The sequence below is a fragment of the Ruditapes philippinarum genome, unplaced genomic scaffold (genome assembly GCF_026571515.1).
Source record: "Ruditapes philippinarum isolate M1 unplaced genomic scaffold, ASM2657151v2 ctg9637_1_1_1_1, whole genome shotgun sequence".
In the NCBI taxonomy this organism is placed as follows: domain Eukaryota; kingdom Metazoa; phylum Mollusca; class Bivalvia; order Venerida; family Veneridae; genus Ruditapes; species Ruditapes philippinarum.
Genome location: NW_026860685.1, coordinates 1 through 19,106, shown reverse-complemented (window position 1 = coordinate 19,106; position 19,106 = coordinate 1). Strand labels below are relative to the sequence as shown.

The window sequence follows — 19,106 nt, the reverse complement described above, 5'->3', positions numbered from 1 at the left end:
GGAACAGTCCTCGGACCAACACTCTTTTTAATCTACATAAATGACATCGCAGATAATATTACATCAGGTATACGTTTATTCGCTGACGATTGTGTGTTATATCGGCCAATAAGTAACCAAAGTGACAACATAGCTCTCCAGGAAGATCTTAGTAAACTTGAAAATTGGTCGGACATTTGGCAAATGGAATTTAATGTTAAAAAATTGCGTCATTATGCAATTTTCATCTTCTTCACACAAAAAGAAATATGACTACAAAATGAAAGGCGAAAGCTTGGAAATAGTCAACCGACATCCATACTTAGGGGTTGAATTCATTGATAATTTGAAATTCAACGACCATATCAACAACATCACAAAAAAGGCAGCAAGTACACTTGGTTTTCTAAAGAGGAACTTTAGATACTGTCCTCCCAAAGTAAAAGAAAAGACTTACATTAGTTTGGTCAGACCTAAACTAGAATACGCTTCCCCAATATGGAATCCTTTACAAAAGATTCAAGTTAAACAGATAGAACAGATACAAAGAAACGCAGCGAGATGGGTATTGAATAGACCGTATAACCCACACAATCCTTCTAGTGTAACTGAACTAATAAATAAATTACAATGGCCCAGTCTTCAACAACGTAGAGTTTGGGCAGATGTGACTCTCATGTATAAAGTAGTTAACTATTTAATAGCTGTACCAGTATCGTATCATCCCACTATTGCCACAGTTCGTTCAACCCGAAGAAGTCACAGTATGAAATTCATCCCAATCCAATCTAGAATCAACGTTTATCAACACTCATTTTTCCCAAGAACTGTTAATACCTGGAATATTATACCGGATTCTTGTGTTACTACTGAGAGCCTGGAGGCGTTTAAATCTTTCATCCAGCTCGTTCCAGTCGTAGCATCATAATGGTCAACATCTTGTAAAGTGTAAATACATGTTGGTCACCAGACCTTTTTAGGGTGTAGTGTGGAACATCAGTTTGTCAATGGGACAGTTGTGATACAATTGTGTAAAATAGTTTTTAAAAATTTATGTCGGAACACGCCACTCTACCGATGTACAGTCTTCACTTCCGCGACGTCGATGTCTACCTCGTGGCTTTTGTCGAGAAACCCCGTTGAAGTTGAAGGTCCAATTTTATATACCGTCCCTTAGTCTGGCATTCTTTGCTCTAAAACAAACACGAACAGATTGAAAAAGTTCAACAAAGAGCTTTAAGAAAAGTTTTCAATGATTTTAACTCTTCATACTTTTCAGATTTGTTATATGTAAGTACATAATTTTTATGTCTCTGTTATTGGCGGTGAATAGCTAATTAGCTTGTGTTTCTTGTAATTTGTAAACTGACTAAATATAAAGTTTCTTAAATTGTATCTTAATTGTACCTTTCAAGCCACCACTCTCTTTGCTAGGGCCTCACGCACCTAAAATATGATAAACAAGATCATCAAGGAAAGGCGGCACTTTCCTCTGCCTACTTAGTAGGGCCAAGTGCTCACCTCGGCAGTTGGTCCGCAGGTAAAAGATCTGGTCTTTGTTTATTTTTCTCAATGACCCGTGCCTTCAATTCTCTGCGACGTCCACGCACTGATGGGAAATACTTCTGAGTTGCCTCTAAAATAGAGAACACAACACAATTGAAAATGCTGCAGGCTCGGTTTGATTAAGCCGGTTCATGGACGGTCTTGGAATGTGCAAGTTACCGTCCACGCCCCCTAGCACCGGCTTAAGCAGAATTCAACATTTAACACGAAAATGGTGAAATTTTGAATTTAGAAACACCCGCAGATATGTTCATACGGCGGTTATCATGGAACCTTCAATGTGACACAGTAGTGTCATTCCATAAAAAGCGGCGTACAGTATGGTCCCCAAGTAAAAGAATGCTTTTGCCCTAAACGAGAAAACAATGGGCGGAACTAAATAAAATGGAAAGGGGATCTGAGGTTATGAAGCCTGCATATCACAGATAAGACGTCAAAAGACAAATTTAAAAATCAGGCAACATATCCTCAGGGTATTATCTAAAATTTATATTAAGGCTATTGATGTCACTAAATGATTTGACAATATTCGGAACAAAATTTTCGTTTGATATCTTCATAAGTTATCGGCCAACTCAATTGTCCGAGATAAGGTAAATAGTACGGGAAGAATCTACACATCACAGTCGCATTAAAAATGGTTTTATTAGAGAATGATACGGTAGGCACAAATAGTTTTGTATTCATGTTATGTTTTCAAGTGTATGTAATGAGTTTAATTTCAGCACTGCATAAAAACTTTCAATTTCTGGAATGTAGCCCAATAATTATATCACCCGGTTTCAAGCATATGGCGAAATCACAGGAACTTGAAATTCTATCAAATAACCAATAATATGAAAAAGGCAAAGCCTCAAAGCGAGCTCGATTTTCTTTTACCGTATGATAGTTTAAAATAATCGTTTATTTTTATTTTACATTTTCCGTTTTAAAATTGTCATTCGGTATTTTATACACTGCTTCCGTTTTCTAGTTCCCCCTTTCTATCATGGTTCCTTTTATAAGTGCGTAGGACACCAGTATACGCTTCCGTTTTCAATCAGAGTACATCGGCTTTTATCGTTATCTTGTAATTCAAAAAGTTGCGATGTGTCCAATTCGTTACTTCGGACGTAAGTTTTCAAAACCATCACTTAGCAGGTACTCGCGTTACCGTAAAGCTCGCTTTGCGAGCAGGCCCTTTGGGCCAGCTCGTCGAGCTAACTATCAATGATAATATCCAAATATACCCCCTATATACTATAAATAAACACAAGGAATGAAACGCCTTTTCCCCACCCCAACATAATTTACGCCGAACAAATCAACAAAACAACGGATCAAAATAATCTATATATGTATAGGGGGTATATTTTGTATGTTCTCATTAATATTGATAGAATTTCAAGTTCCTGTTGGCGAAATGCACAGTCCTGTAAAAAGTTTGAAAATTTTTAATCTTGCCCATTATTCAAACAATTTAAAAGTTATCAACATGAAACTTTAATGCTTTTAAGTCTAGGTCACCAGCAAAGGTTAGGGTACAATCTGGTATAATGACAATCTGGTATAAAGCCTTACCCTGAGTTAACCTGCAGTTTTGAATTTTAATACAAATTTTACTGTTCTGGTCTGGGACCATCAACCGGACACTTTTTGAACATTTTTCCGTACAGAATTCTTAATTTTTAACCTAGAGACCAAAAAAAATGGACAAAGTTCAGCTAAGTTCTTCTCCTAATTAACAAACTAATTTGTTTATTTCTGATTGTATTGACACTTATATCTGAGGCTCAACAAGGAGGGTATCAAAATTACCTAAATTGTCTACACTACAGTACCATGTGTCCGGACAGTTATGTACATGACGTGATTTAATTCAGATAAAAGCTTGGGTGTTTTGATTTTTGTGTCGCCTCTACGGAGTAGTGGCGACATATAGGGATCACTTCTCCGTCGTCTGTCTGTCTGTCACAAAACTTGTCCGGACTACTCCTCATAAACTACTGGTGCAATTTCATCAAAACTTTACAGGAATGATCAGTACCAAGTCTAGTTGTGCATATTGTCAGCATTTTCCGGTTCAATGATTTTTGTCAGAGTTATGGCCCTTTAATTTTTTTTATTTTTAAAGTTTGTCCGGACTACTTCTCTTATACCACTAATGCAATTTCAATGAAACTTTACAGGATTGATCTGTAGCTCAAGTCCTTGAGCATATTGCACGGGTTTTCCGGTTGAATGATTTTTGGCCGAGTTATGGCCCTTTGATAAAAAAGGTGTTTTTTCTGTGTGTTGCCAGATACACAAAAGCTTGTCCCCACTACTCCTCATAAACTACTGGTGCAATTTTATCCAAACTTTACAGGAATGATCAATACCAAGTCTAGTTGTGCACCGTCCGTCCGTCTGTCACAAAACTTGTCCCAACATGAAATTGGCCATTATGAGGCGACGCATGTGATCACTGATCACTCTTGTTGATTATTAACATGATTTACAATATCTCAGCAACAAATGCTGAAGTTTTGGATATTCTATTGTTTACTCTGCAAATGATAATAGCTGGTATATGAGGTCAGGCATTTCTTTCTTGACCCCCAAAGTTCAACGTCAACATTCTTGAAATAGACATTAAAATATTACATTTACGGAGGTTGAAATAAGTTTATTTACTTAATTTTAGAAGAAACATGCATTTATTATTGATAAAAAAGTGACTGACAACCACTGAACAAAGAAAATACTATATTAACTAAGCATTTTTGGGGCCGTCCGGGTTTGATGGTTGTCCAGTTTTTGGGGTCCCCAACCAGTACTGTATTGTAACTGTTTTCATATTCAGTGTCTGTACTGGTCGGGAACCATCAACCGGACACTTTTGAACATTTTTATGCCCCCGGGCATATAGTGATTGAACCGTCCACCCGTCCGTCCATCTGTCCGTCCGTCCGTCCATCTGTCCGTACGAGGTTAACCTAGAACGGCAAGTTGGATTTTACTTAAGTTCTACCTGTACCAATGGCTTCTAAGTTTACACACTTACTAATCAATACAAAGTACACGATCTGGGCAAGTTTCATAACTCTGGCTTTCATATTTACCAAGTTATTGCCCTTTTCAGCACTTAGAAAATGAATAATGGTTAACCTAAAACGGCAAGTTGGAAATATCTTAAGTTCTATCTATACTAATGGCTTTATAATTTCCACACTTACTAATCAATACAAAGTACATGATATTGCCAAGTTATATAACTGTGTCATCCATATTTCCCAGTTATTTCCCTTTTTTATCCCCCGCCGAAAAGGCGGCGGGGGATATAGAAATAGTCTCCGTCAGTCCGTCCGTCCGACCTTCCTTCTGTCCGTCCGTCCGTCCTTCCGTCCGACATTTTTGTCCGGAGCATATCTCTAAAAGTATTTGAGTTATCAACTTGAAACTTCATAGGTGGATAGACCTCATTGAGGAAGAGTGCAGTGCACAAGTATGATAACTCTACCTTGCATTATTTTTGAGTTATTCAGACTTCCCGAAATACGTCGGTCCGACGGACATGTCCGATAAATTTTGATCAGGTCTGACGAGTTTTTATTCCGGATCGGTCCGACTGTCCGGCTTTTATCCAAGCCGCATGTATACAAAATGGCGTCGCTAAAGATGCCAAACCTTTGAAAAATAAAAAATCTACGTCAGAGGAACAGGCAGAACAGCAGTAAAAGGATAAAAAGAATAGACCTGAGACAAAATTTAATGAAAAATAGAAGCAAGACAGTGAATCGTTGGTGTATGATAGGGAGGAGATGAAAATGCGCAGTAAGGAATGTGCCGATTTTTACGGCAAAAAAATTATAAACAAAAAGTGTCTTAGAAATACAAACACAAGTTATTCTTTGATTTTGATCAATTTTATTTGGTCCGACAGATTTCGTTTCGATCCGACAGGTTTTCATGGTTTGTCAGACCGAATGTCTGACAGTTTTTTTCAACTTTCGGAAAGTCTGGTTATTGCCCTTTGTTATTTTTCAAAATTGATTTTTGTCCAGAGCATAACTCCAAAAGCCTATGAGATATTAACATGAAACTTCATAGGTGCATAGATGTCACTCAGGAGGTGTGCAGTGCACAAGAATGATAACTCTACCTTTCTTAATTTTTGAGTTATTGCCCTTTGTTATTTTTCATACCTAATTTTTCACCTGAGTGGAGCATAACTCAAAAAGTGTTTGAGATATCAACATGAAATGTCATAGGTGGATAGATCTTATTGAGGAGGAATGTTGTGCGCAAGAATGATAACTCTTCCCTATACAATTTTTGAGTTATTGCCCTTTGTTATTTTTCAAAATTAATTTTTGTCCAGGGCATAACTCAAAAAGCCTTTGAGATATCAAAATGAAACTTCATAGGTGCATAGATCTCACTCAGGAGGTGTGCACTGCACAAGAATGATAACTCTACCTTTTATAATTTTTGAGTTATTGCCCTTTGTTCTTTTTCATACTTAATTTTTCAATTCAATTTTTTTCTCAAAAAGTATTTGAGGTATCAACTTGAAACTTCATAGGTGGATAAGTTTTACTGAGGAGGGATGCAGCACACAAGAATGATAACCTACCCTGCATTATTTTTCAGTAATTGCCCTTTGTTATTTTCAGCCATCAGTATTCACATAGGTTTCAAATCTGTAATCACTATAGCCATCAGTTTTCATTACCAAAAGACCTCTTAAAATGGAATTATTCCGCTCTACTACATATACATTCTTCCAATGAGCAAACACATTCGGCGGGGGATGGCCATGTTGACATGGCTCTTGTTCACTTTGAAAATAGGGCCTTGTCTGGTTAACCTATTTCGGCAAGTTGGATTTATCTTAAATTTCTCCTAATTGCTTAATTCTTTACTGATATCTTTCATATTTAGTAGGTGGATACCTTTGATGGTCCTCTAATTTTTTTTAGAGTAAGCGGTCTCTAGGGTCAAGGTCACTGGTTTAAAAAATAAATATAAACCTTTTTGCTCATACAGCCTTTATTTTTTAGTTAATGTCTTAGTTTAATACAAACACCTCCTTCTTTGGGTGTAGTATGGGGTCATTTGGGTCAAGGTCAATGTTACCAATGTCAAGGTCACCAATGTTAAATAAAGATTTTTACATTTTTACAGGTGTATTGACCTTATTCTATAGATAGATGTTATTTATAATTGATATCATAGAAACATAAACTTTGATGGAGTTAGTGGTCAGTTGGGTCAAGGTCACCAGTGCTAAAAATAGATTTTTACACATTTGCTCATACAGCCTTTATTAAGTGACAGATATATTTTATATTTGGTAGGAAGATAACTTGCATGGTATTCATCCTTTTGATTGGGGTAGGGATCAGTGGGTCAAGGTCACTTGTGCTAAAAATAGATTCTTACACTTTTGCCCATACAGCTTTTATTGATTGACAGTTGTATTTCATATTTGGTAGGAAGATAACTTGCATGGTATTCTTCCTTTGGATGGAGTAAGGGGTCAGTTGGGTCAAGGTCACAAGACTTAGTGCTAAAAATAGATTTTTACACTTTTGCCCATACAGCCTTTATTTATTGACAGATGTATTTCATATTTGGTAGGAAGATAACTTACATGGTATTCTTCTTTTGGATAGAGTTAGGGGTCAGTTTGGTCAAGGTCACCAGTGCTCAAAATGGATTTTTACACTTTTGCCCATACAGCCTTTATTTAATGACAGATGTATTTCGTATTTGGTAGGAAGATAACTTGCATGAAGTTGAATATTTTTCAACTTCACAAGTCAGAGCAATGACTTGGCAACTTATATTTTTCACAATTACAAAATGCCATGACTTTGTCAAGCTATAAAACTTGTGTTTACAATTTTTTGGTGATTTTTCTGTCCATAACTGAGTGAATGGGTAAACATTTATGAAGTATTGCTACTGACAAGAATCTGAGCCGGGGGCATTTGTGTTTAACAAACACGTTCTTGTTCTATTCAGATTTCATAATTGTTAAGCTAGAGATCTGTAAATTTGACACAGTACATCCTAACTTACAAACTTTTTTATTTACTTCTGATTATGTTGACACTTACTTTTGAGGCCCATCAAAGAGGGTATCAAAATTACCTAAATTGTCCACACTACAGTACCATGTGTCCGGACAGATAATATGTACATGGCATTGATTAATTCAGATAAAAGCTTGCTGGTTTTAATTTTTTGTTTTCAACATGATATGTAATATTTCAGCAGCAAATGCTGTAATTTACAGAATTCTGTCGTTAACTCTACAAACAATTATAGCTAGTATAAGAAGTCAGGTGATCGCACTCTTGAGGTCAAAATTTTCAACGCCAACATTCTTGAAATAGACATTATTACTTAATTATAGAAAAAATATAATATGCATTTATTGTTGATTTAAAAGTGTCCGTCCATCCGAATTTCGTTTCCGGAGTAGTTCTCTGCAACTACTGGCTGGAATTCAACGAAACTTTATGGGAATCATCAATATCAAGAGGAGATGCGCACATCGTTGGCTTGTTCCGGTCCGACACTTTATTTTAGAGTTATGGCCCTTGATTAGTTATGCAGTATGCATATGGAGTAAAAATCGTTTCCGCGCTACTTCTCTGCAACTACTGGCTGGAATTCAAGGAAACTTTATGGGAACTTTCAATATCAAGAGGGGATGCGTATATCGTCGGCTTGTTCCGGTCCGACACTTTAACTTAGTGTTATGGCCCTTGATTAGTTATGCAGTTTGCATATCTAGAGTAAAAATCGTTTCCGCGCTACTTCTCTGCAACTACTGGCTGGAATTCAACGAAACTTTATGGGAACCTTCAATGCCAAGAGGAGATGCGCATATTATGGTCACCTTATTTGGGTCAGACACTTTAACTCAGAGTTATGGCTATTGATTAGTTATGCAGTATGTTGTGTTAGTAATAACCAGTACTCGGCGGGAGATATAAATTCAACGAATTTGCTTGTTTAATTTTTTTTGATTTTTTTTTCTGTCATTTCCAGTTCTTTAAGATTGCATTTATACTCCATTTGCATAATTTGTCAGTATCTGTATCATGAAATGTACGATCAACTTAAACACACTGTAGTCACTTGTACAGTCAAACAAAAATATTTTGTTAACTGAATGATACATGATACAGACTTACAGTCAGACGATGAATTCGAACACACATTGTGCTCACTTATAGCCAGATGATGAGTTGACACTCACATTGTGCTCCCTGGTACAAACAGATGATGAGTCGACACTCACATTGTGCTCCCTGCAGGGGCGTAGCTTGAAAGAAACCAATGTGTAGGCACTTGTGTTAGGGGGGTCCGGGGGCATGCTCCCCCGAATTTTTTTGAAAATCTACATTGCCGTAGCTGCATTTTGGGGTATGTTTAAGCATGTTCTGAAGGAAGAAAATTCATAATTTTGCTGCATTTTGGTTACATTTTTTTCATCAATATATAATGATGACCATACTTATATTACTAACTAATTTACGCAAAGCAAAGACATTCTGGCAAAAAGCTTTTTTCCGTATATAACTTTGGGGTAATAATATATGAATCGAAGACTATACATTTAAAGAAGAGAAAAAAAAAATATGCAAATTTATAAGCAAACATCAAAATTTAAAAATTCGAAATAAGGTTGTCTAAATATATAAATAGAAAATAATGAAAACAAAGGTCAACAAATCGAACGCCATGAACTATAAACACACCCCAAATAACACCTTGCTACACCGGATAATGATGATGTCACACAAACAGCGTCTCAATAAGATTTTATGCTCCCATAATTCATAAATGAAAGCCTCTTTTTATTGTTTATGGTGACACATATATAGAACGTAGAATAGACTGGTTACTTGAAGTCAAAGTAAAGACAAAGCAACCTTACACCTTCAGTTATTCAATAAGTACGTTACCTACAGTAATGTAAGAACAAGAACTTTTACTATAAAACAATTTGAACGCGAAGTAGTTTCATCTATTTCACAATTGTAAGAACTACTATCAAAGTGAATGAACTTGGCATTTCAGAACGATCATTTTCATTTACATGTTTATATCAAGAACTAAAAAGTCCGATATTTTCAGTCTTGTTTTACTTTACATTCTTTTTTTCTTCTAATATTTCTCCATAAGTTACCTAAGTCACTCTATAGTGATAATTCAACAATCAATTATTCTCTTATTTTTTGTTGTACCTTGAAAGAGCTTACATCTATCCGCAACATTTTTGTATCTTTATTTTGAAAATTACTTTAGCTGGAGATGTATTGTTTTACTTGTTTTCCAATCCAACCTGAATTGCATTGTTGTGAAATGTTTGTAAATGTCACTTCATATGCAATTCAATGAATAAATAAAGTTACATTAAAGTATAAATTAAAAAAAATGCATCGCTATCTTTAAAAGCAGGCTCTTCACCACTACGCTAATTAATGCAGACTTTGATATGGATTCGAACACATTACTTGTAATTGTTATATATAATGAAAATACATTAAAAATTTGTATAGTAACACAGATTATCTTTCACGTTTACTTCAAATCGACTATGAACTTGCAAGATTTCAATTCTACGTTATGTTTTGTGCTCAAGATTTAACGGAGATGTAGTTTGTACAGAATAACGTACAAATAATTAAATCATGAATCCCTAAAGAAGGGATGATAATATGAAAGACAAGATGTCAAGGCTTCATTCGAAATATATCGCTTAGCCTCCCCGTCAGTTGTATAAAGCTAGCACTACCGATATCTGGATATGGCCTATCCTGGTCGTGCATACTTGTAATATTCATATTTTGAATCGAAGCGCTCAAAAACTTTTATATTGTCGAAAACTTCGTCCGTCTCTGATAGGTTTTACTACAGAACAACTTTTTAACATGGCAACGTTTCATTATGAAATAAAACTCGATATATTTTCAAATATGGTGACAGGTCATTTTCTAATATATGGACCTACATATCTACCGCCCTTACCCTTAAATTTTTATCGCATGTTTGTAATCGTTTAATTTTTCATTTCTGAGGAAAAAGTGTAGGCACGTGCCTACAGTGCCTATAGGAAGCTACGCCACTGCCCTGGTACAAACAGATGATGAGTCGACACTCACATTGTGCTCACTGGTACAAACAGATGATGAGTCGACACTCACATTGTGCTCCCTGGTACAAACAGATGATGAGTTGACACTCACATTGTGCTCCCTGGTACAAACAGATGATGAGTCGACACTCACATTGTGCTCACTGGTACAAACAGATGATGAGTCGACACTCACATTGTGCTCCCTGGTACAAACAGATGATGAGTTGACACTCACATTGTGCTCCCTGGTACAAACAGATGATGAGTTGACACTCACATTGTGCTCCCTGGTACAAACAGATGATGAGTTGACACTCCAAATTGTGCTCCCTGGTACAAAAACAGATGATGAGTTGACACTCACATTGTTGCTCCTGGTACAAAACAGATGATGAATCGGGACACTCACATTGTGCTCACTGGTACAAAACAGATTGATGAGTCGACACTCACATTGTGCTCACTGCACTGTCAAAAATGAGCAAACAAACCATGTTGTGCTTTACTGGTACAGTCAGATGATGTGTTAACAATAATCATTTGTATTCAGACATCTTCTGTTGATTTCATTAATGAGAATATTTTTTTTTATATTTCCAGTTCCTTACTGAGCTCACAAAGATGTTCCAGAAAGCCAGGAATTCAGGAACAGTAACTCTGACCATGAAGAGATGTAAGTTAATGATAATTCTTATATTTAAATTAAAAATAAATTTGTGTACATTATGACTTTATGTTGTATTCAGTCATTGAACTAAGTAGTATTAATCAAAAAGTTTACACCACAAAAACACACAACATTTAATGATGTGACTAGAACATACAGAAAATTGAAATGTCCATGTTCAGTGATTTTCCTACTTATATAACAGACTCCGAAAAAAGGCCTCTTCCCAGTTGAAATTTTCTTTAAAATCATGCAGTTTTCACCAAAATTCTGAACTTAAACCAGCTTTTTTAATTCCCAAATCAGCAATTTTAGTGTTATATTTTCCCAAAATGAAGTGGCTAAGGCTTCTTCCCAATTAAGAGAGAAAAATCACCGATGTTGTTCTACACAAAATATACAGATGAAATATATGACCAGAAATGGTTTACTACACAAATTATGTGCAATATAATATTTTACACAAAGTGTTACCAGAAATGATTGACTACATGTATAAAAGATAAGAAGTCATGTGTCCTTAAAAGGTTTTGCAGCACAGGTAAGTAAACAATAGACACTCCCAATTAACAGTTAAGATAAAAACATTTTGAACATGTTGCCTTAAGTTAAGATTTTGTATATTATTATTACAGATGATGGGAGAACAAAACCAAAGCCAAGGAAGGGAACTATTGCTGATCCTACAGAGTATAAATGTTTAGTGAGAGCTTCACTTGGAAATAAAAAATTAAGCACTGTAGTAAGTTTACTATTCCTACACTTCGACCCTTTATTTGAATAACAGTTTTTTTTTTTACAGGGTGAGAGAAATGTGCAGTCTGATTGGGACTTGAACCTAGGACCCTGGGAATACTGTGGCTCTTAAGACTGAGTTATCACATTTTTTTCCCCTAAATAGATTTTTTTAAACCATAACCTAATTAAACAGGTTTTGGTCATGCAGGGATCTATGCATTGTGTAACATCATCTTCATCTTTGTGTAAAGCATATATATTATATGTAAATGTTTAACTATTTTATAAGTATCACTGTTCAACAATATAAGTACCAATTCTCTGACTGATTTTCTCAAGGTGACCAAGATATTTGTTGAACATGTTTAAAATAAAAACAAAGATTTCTGCATCAGTATTTCCAATAATTGTGGTATAATATTTTATAAATCTCATCTTTAAATGCTTTTAGAAGATTTTTCTTCATGATTATATATCTGAGCTTCTGAGAGTATATTAAATTTATATACATGTAGATATCTGTTTATTTTTAGCCAATTGAATAAAAGGTTCTTTATCTCCATAAAGGGAGAGAAACATTAATTTCTTTGAAGTAATCCCAATAGATGTCTCTAATAATATCTATAAAAAACAACAAATATATATGACAACAATTTAATATTATAAATGGCATTTAGTAATGAACATATTTTACCAGCATAATGATATGTTAGTTGTTTAATTAAAATCCATGTACACATTACCTTTGTGTTTAGTGCTAGTGTTCAAGTCAACACAACACTTGATAATGGAGATGTGAGGTGATTATCTATGTTACATGTTAGTGTTCGCATACACACAAAATTTAGCTTATACGAAAGAATGATGAGGTTCATGTCGCTACCTATGTGTTGAGTGCTAATATTCATGTCAGCACCACACTTTGGTTAATAAGTAAGAGATGAGGTGTTGTGTGCTAGTATTCATGTCAGCACCACACTTTGGTTAATAAGGAAGAGATGAGGTGTTGTGTGCTAGTATTCATGTCAGCACCACACTTTGGTTAAAAAGAAAGAGATGAGGTGTTGTGTGCTAGTATTCATGTCAGCACCACACTAAGTCTTTGGTTAATAAGGAAGAGATGAGGTGTTGTGTGCTAGTATTCATGTCAGCACCACACAAGTTAATAAGTGAGAGGTGAGGTAATTACCTATGTGTTGTATGCTAGTATTCATGTCAGCACAACACTTACATTAATAAGGGAGAGGTTAGGTAATTAGTCCCCTACCGGTTTACGGGAGGGGACTTTAGGTTTACCCTCTGTCCGTCTGTCTGTCCGTCCGTCAGTCCGTCCGAGCAAACATTTGATTATTATGAGCTTCATTCCGTAGTTAAATAAAGAACAAAAACTCATAAAATTCAAATTAAGAGCTATTTTTTTTGTTTTTATGAGCTTATTTTGCTTATGGACGTTGGTCCAGGTGGTGTTTATGAGCTGATTTGCCTCATAAACATCAAAAGTTGGTACGTCCGTCCGTCTGTCCGTCCGTCAGTCCGTCCGTCCACAAAACTGGATCCCGCAATAACGCAAAAAGTACTGAAAATATTTTAATGAAACTTGATATATGGATAGATGGCAGAGTATGGAGATTATGCACGTCTTTTTCTCTTTCTTCCTATGTTGAAAATTCTGGTTGCTATGGCAACAAATGACTGAAAATATGACAAATTTTACACATAAACTGGATCCCCCAGCGATAAACGCAAAAAAGTACTGAAAATATTTTATGAAACTTGATATATGGAGAGATGGCCAGTATGGGAGACTTATGCACGTATTTTTCTTTTCTTCCCTATGTTGAAAATTCTGGTTGCTATGGCAATAAATAGACTGAAAATATGGCAAATTTTACACATAACCTGGATCCAGTGATAACACAAAAAGTACTGAAAAATATGTTTATTGAAACTTGACATAATGGGTAGATGGCAGTATGGAAATTATTCACATCCTTTTTCTTATCTTCCTATGTTGAAAATTCTGGTAGCTATGGCAACAAATAGACTGAATTCAAGATTTCTGATTCTAGTTTTTAAGTTTTTTCACTATAAGTTCTTTATTTCTTAAGGTATTTTCTTCAAACTTTAAATATAAGTTGCTTGTCATCAACCAACTATCATTGTGACAAGGTTTACAACTCTAGCACAAAAATTTATCAGAATTACCTCCCCTTGAACTTGAAATTTTCATGGAAAAAACATTGTTTTTTTTTTTTAAATAACTTTCTTTTTCAGAATGTATCTACTTTGCAAACTTCATATAAATGTTTCTTATTGTCCACTCAACATTTGTGAGTGTTCAATACTTTCTAGCAAGACTTATTTCCAGAACTTATCCCCTTTTTGAACTTAGACTTTTTTTGAGAAATGGTAATTTTTTACTCCAACTTCTTCAATCATGATAGGATTTTAAAATAATGGGATTATAACTTTTTGAATAAATAGTTATAGCAGGAGCGTGCCGTTTAAAAAAAATAACCCGGTCGGAGTCCTCGCTCCAGAATGTGTCTTTTCAGTCTGTCTGTACATAAAAATTTTTCCTGTGATTCACTTTTTAAAGAACTTTTTCAACAAATTTTTACTTTTAATAGGAACCTAAGTGAATGGCCAATGGCCCTATAGAATGTTGCTTGGGCTCTTACCGGTAGGGGGGCTTATGGAAATTGCTTTGCAATACTATGATAAATTTGCTTGTTACCTAATTGTTGTGTGCTAGTATTCATTAGTCAGCACCACACCTTACGTTTAATATTTGGTGAGGTGACGGTAATTACCTATGTGTTGTGTGCTAGTATTTCATGTCAAAGCACCACACTTTACGTTAATAAGGGAGAGGTGGAGATAAATTACCTATGTGTTGTGTGCTAGTATTTCATGTCAGCACCACACTTATGTTATTAAGGAGAAGGGTGAGCTAATTACCTATGTTTTTGGTCCTGTATTCATGTCAGCACAACACTTACGTTAATATTGGAGCGGTGAGGTAATTTACCTATGTGTTGTGTGTAGTATTTCATGTCAAGCACCACACTGATGTAAATAAGGGAGAGGTTGAGGGTAAATTACTTATGTGTTGTGTGCTCAGTATTCATGGTCAGCACAACACTTACGTTAAATAAGGGAGAGGGTTGAGCGCGATAACTACCTCTGTGTTGTGTGCTGGTATTCATGTCAGCCACCACACAGGTTAATAAAGGGAGAGGTTAGGTTTAATTACCTATGTGTTTGTGTGCTAGTATTCATGTTCCAGGCACCACACTTAACATTAATAAGGGAAGAGGTTAGGGTTTAATTACCTAAGTGTTTGTTGGCTAGTATTCATGTCAGCACAACAAACTTATGTTAATAAAGGGAGAGGTGAGATTAATTACCTATTGTGTTGTTGTGTAGATTTCATGTTCAGCCACCAACTTATGTTAATAAGGGAGAGGTGAGGTAATTACTTATGTGTGCTAGTATTCATTTTTAAAATAATTTGCTCGAAAAGGGAACATGAGGTCTTCTTTCCACCAAAGTGGAGCTTGAAAAAGTCGCCATAATAACTATTACTGTGTTGATTGCAACGTAAAAGAACAAACCAAAAAACTCCCAAAAGTAATAACAACAATTGGTTGGGTCTTTATGAGCTTTTTGTTTATATAAAATTTTTTTTTTGGACTATTTCAGAATTAGTTCAAAAAAGATGTTAACCAAGTTACAGATGGTGAGTATATAATCATCTCCTTTTAAATTTAAACAATGCTGATGTTTTAATTCTTGAAGGAGGGATTTTTCTTAAGATTGCTAATTCACTAGAGTTAGAATAAAAAAATTAATGAATGTTTCAAATTCTCTTAGGTGTATGAAAGGATTACCAAACTTCATATTATGATTGTCCCTTTTAGACCTTGATAAAATAACTTTTGACCTCTGAAAATTTTCATATGAATCTGTGGCTTGATCCCTGGACTGGTGCAAAACATTTCTTAGAGGGACTCCACTGAGGTTTTTTGACATGATGGCAGCAAATTTTTTCAAGTTAAAAATGTTCCCCATTTTGATGTTGGTTTCCTAGACCAATAACTTGTGTGTAAAATTTAAGATCATTCGCTTACTTTGTTTTCCTGGATTAATAACATGTATTTTAATTGTGATTATTTCTTAATAATCTTTTACATATATTTTAAGTGCCCCAGCTGATCTATGTAAGAAATTCAAATTTTATGTTTTTACACTCTTGGACTTCACTTGAGTTCCTTTAACGGTTCTCTCTTTCAAAGTTGTTCTTATAGACTGCCTTCATACAAACCAATTTGGAACTATAAATTGGTTAGTATAAAGACCCGGTGAAACATTTCTCACTGTAATAGGCATTAGTCTTGTCAGATGAGTCTTGGCTGGTGCAGGAAAAACCTCTTGACTTGGCCTGATTTCCGAACTGACTAGGGCCTGACTTCAGGGCTACCAACCTGATCAGGGCTGATTTGACCTGACTCTAGGGCTGACAGGACCTTATCTGGGTTGACTGGCCTGAACTTAGGTACAGACCATGACTCAGGGCTGATGGCCTGCTTTCCACGGCTGACTTGACCTGACTTTAGGGCTGACTGACCTGGACTCAGGGCTGATTGCCTGACTCTTTGGGTTCCTTGACTGACCTGGATCAGGGCCTGCTGGTCTGACTCCGGGCGACTGAAACTGAGTCTGGGTGGACTGGCCTGCCCCAACTACGGTTTTGACTGGCCTGACTTTTGGGGCTATGGCCTGGAATCCAGGTTGAACTGGTCTGATATTTTAACTTGCCAGCCAACTGAGACTTTACTTGTTATATTCATTTTGTTTAATTCTAAAACCTCACATTTTTCTACACACCCACTTATGGTATTGCTTCTCCCTTTTGTGGTGCACTTATTAAAGCAGTTACAATAGAGCTTCAATCCCTTTTATTAGCCAGAATGTTTAACATGTACCTAGACTGAATGTTTTCATGATTGATGGTTTATAAAATTGTTTTTTGAATGATTAGTAGATATAAGAAAAGGTTATATCATTTATATAGTGTATGATTATTAATCATATTTTTCACACCTTTTTTGGACAATTTCACATGTCTTTCTAAATTGTTCACAAAAAAATCAACTTTTGATTATTGAATAAAACCTTGTTATAATAGAAAATTTTCCCTTTGACAAGGAAAATGTTCAGAGGGGAAGGGTTACATAAAAAAGGCAATAATAATTTAGAATAACCAATTAATCCTACGATTTTGAGGTTTGCTTTTTGGTTATTCTGGTCAGTAGTTTACCATTAGATTTTTTGCTATTGTAAAATATCAGTTAACTGTTTCATTATTTTAAACACAAATTTTTAAATTTTCTGGTTGTTCCCCTGCTTAAAAATTAAAAGCCAGTTTTTTTGATAAATCACAGGTCAATGAATTAGTTGTAAAAAACCAGGGCTGAGTAAAGGGAAACCCTTTCAGTCGTTAAAATAGCCAATAATAGTTTAGTTAATTTATTATCCCTAAACATCATGCTAAAAACTAAGGTATTTTAAACATTTACAGGCATTACCCACTGGAAAACCTTTTCTAAAACCAACATTAATCATGCCCCCTTGGGGGCCCAAAATTGGCCCCCTCTGGGGAACCCTTTATTTTGGAAAATTATGTTTGGGAAAACACATTTTAAGTTTTATTTTTGTGAAAAATAACCCCAAAGGGCCCCGAGCTTAATAAAAGACTTTTCACAAAAGTTTTATCCCGTCAAAGAAACCCACAGGTCAAAATTGTCCCGGCCCCGGGAGTCATTTGCCTAATGTAGACTAATGTATAGGAAAACACATCTTAAATTTTTTGCTGATAAATACTATGCCTTAATATTTGGCATATAGCATTGTCTAGTAGACCTCTATAAAAGTTATATGAATTATGCACTTTGGGTAAAAAATGTCTTTATCTTGGAGGGGGGGAGGGGGTCAAAGTATCATAATGACAAAATTAAGATAAAATAGTTTTTGGTCGGTCTCTTGGTTAATCGGGTATTATTATTTAATGGTTTTCTGTTTTGTATGTATTCAGGCATATTGTAATTTACTGTTGTTTTTTTTAGTTTCAGGCATATTGTAATCTACTGTTGTTTTGATGTTTCAGGCATATTGTAATCTACTGTTGTTTTGTTATATTTCAGGCATATTGTAATCTAGACTCAGTGGACATGTCCTCGATCAATTTTATTGTAAAATTACACCCAACAAATTAAACTTGCCTCGTTTGTAAGTAATTTTTCCGTTGAAATATTTCACCAGACACTCTTCTTGTAAAAACGTCATATTTTAAGCTAGGGACAAAACCATTAAACATAACAAAAAAAACATATATAGACCACCAAAAATTTTAAAAATTTTTAGGATAATGGACCGTCGTCGACATATAATGTAAAAAAATTTAACTAAGTACTTTATGAAAAATCTGGAGTTTATATTTTAAAAAATGTGAATAAAAATAAGAAATAAATTATTTGGATCTTTTTACTGGGATCCCCCATGGTTTATCACCTCCATATGACTGATAATAATCTCCTTGCAACCATTTTTTAAAAATAAATCGAGAACATGAGGACAGCCTCTTTTTATGCCATGAATGATTTGCATACAATTTATCAGATTTGTTCATCCGCAGGTTTAACATACCTCTTCCCAAATTTTTGTAATATAACCCTTGATATTTCCCATTGATCAATGGTTCTGTACAGTGGTGTAGGAAGGGCCAATTCAATAGTGCTTTACGTATGGAATAGCCCTGGGGCTCACAAGATGTTTTTGCCTCACTATATATTTGATCGGGTGGGTCCTTCTAGACCTAGGCATTGCTGAAAATTTTGAGTGTCACCAAAGGGAAAAATAAGTGGTGTTAAACCCAAGGTAAAAAACCCAGTAAAAATATTAGTGGTTTTAAACCTATGTGTTTTCACTATCCTTTAATTACTATTTTTTCACTTTTTTGATATTATTTGTAAA

General features: G+C 35.2%; 1 protein-coding gene across 1 annotated transcript; it reads left to right on the top strand.

The window, feature by feature from the left end:
- Positions 1-2,080: 2,080 nt before the first annotated feature.
- Positions 2,081-13,309, top strand: LOC132713052 (signal recognition particle 14 kDa protein-like). Its single transcript, XM_060695501.1, has 3 exons — positions 2,081-2,206; positions 11,267-11,339; positions 11,969-13,309. Exons 1-3 carry the CDS (start codon positions 2,183-2,185, stop codon positions 12,115-12,117), a joined length of 246 nt encoding a protein of 81 aa, XP_060551484.1. The 5' UTR covers positions 2,081-2,182; the 3' UTR covers positions 12,118-13,309.
- Positions 13,310-19,106: the final 5,797 nt, after the last annotated feature.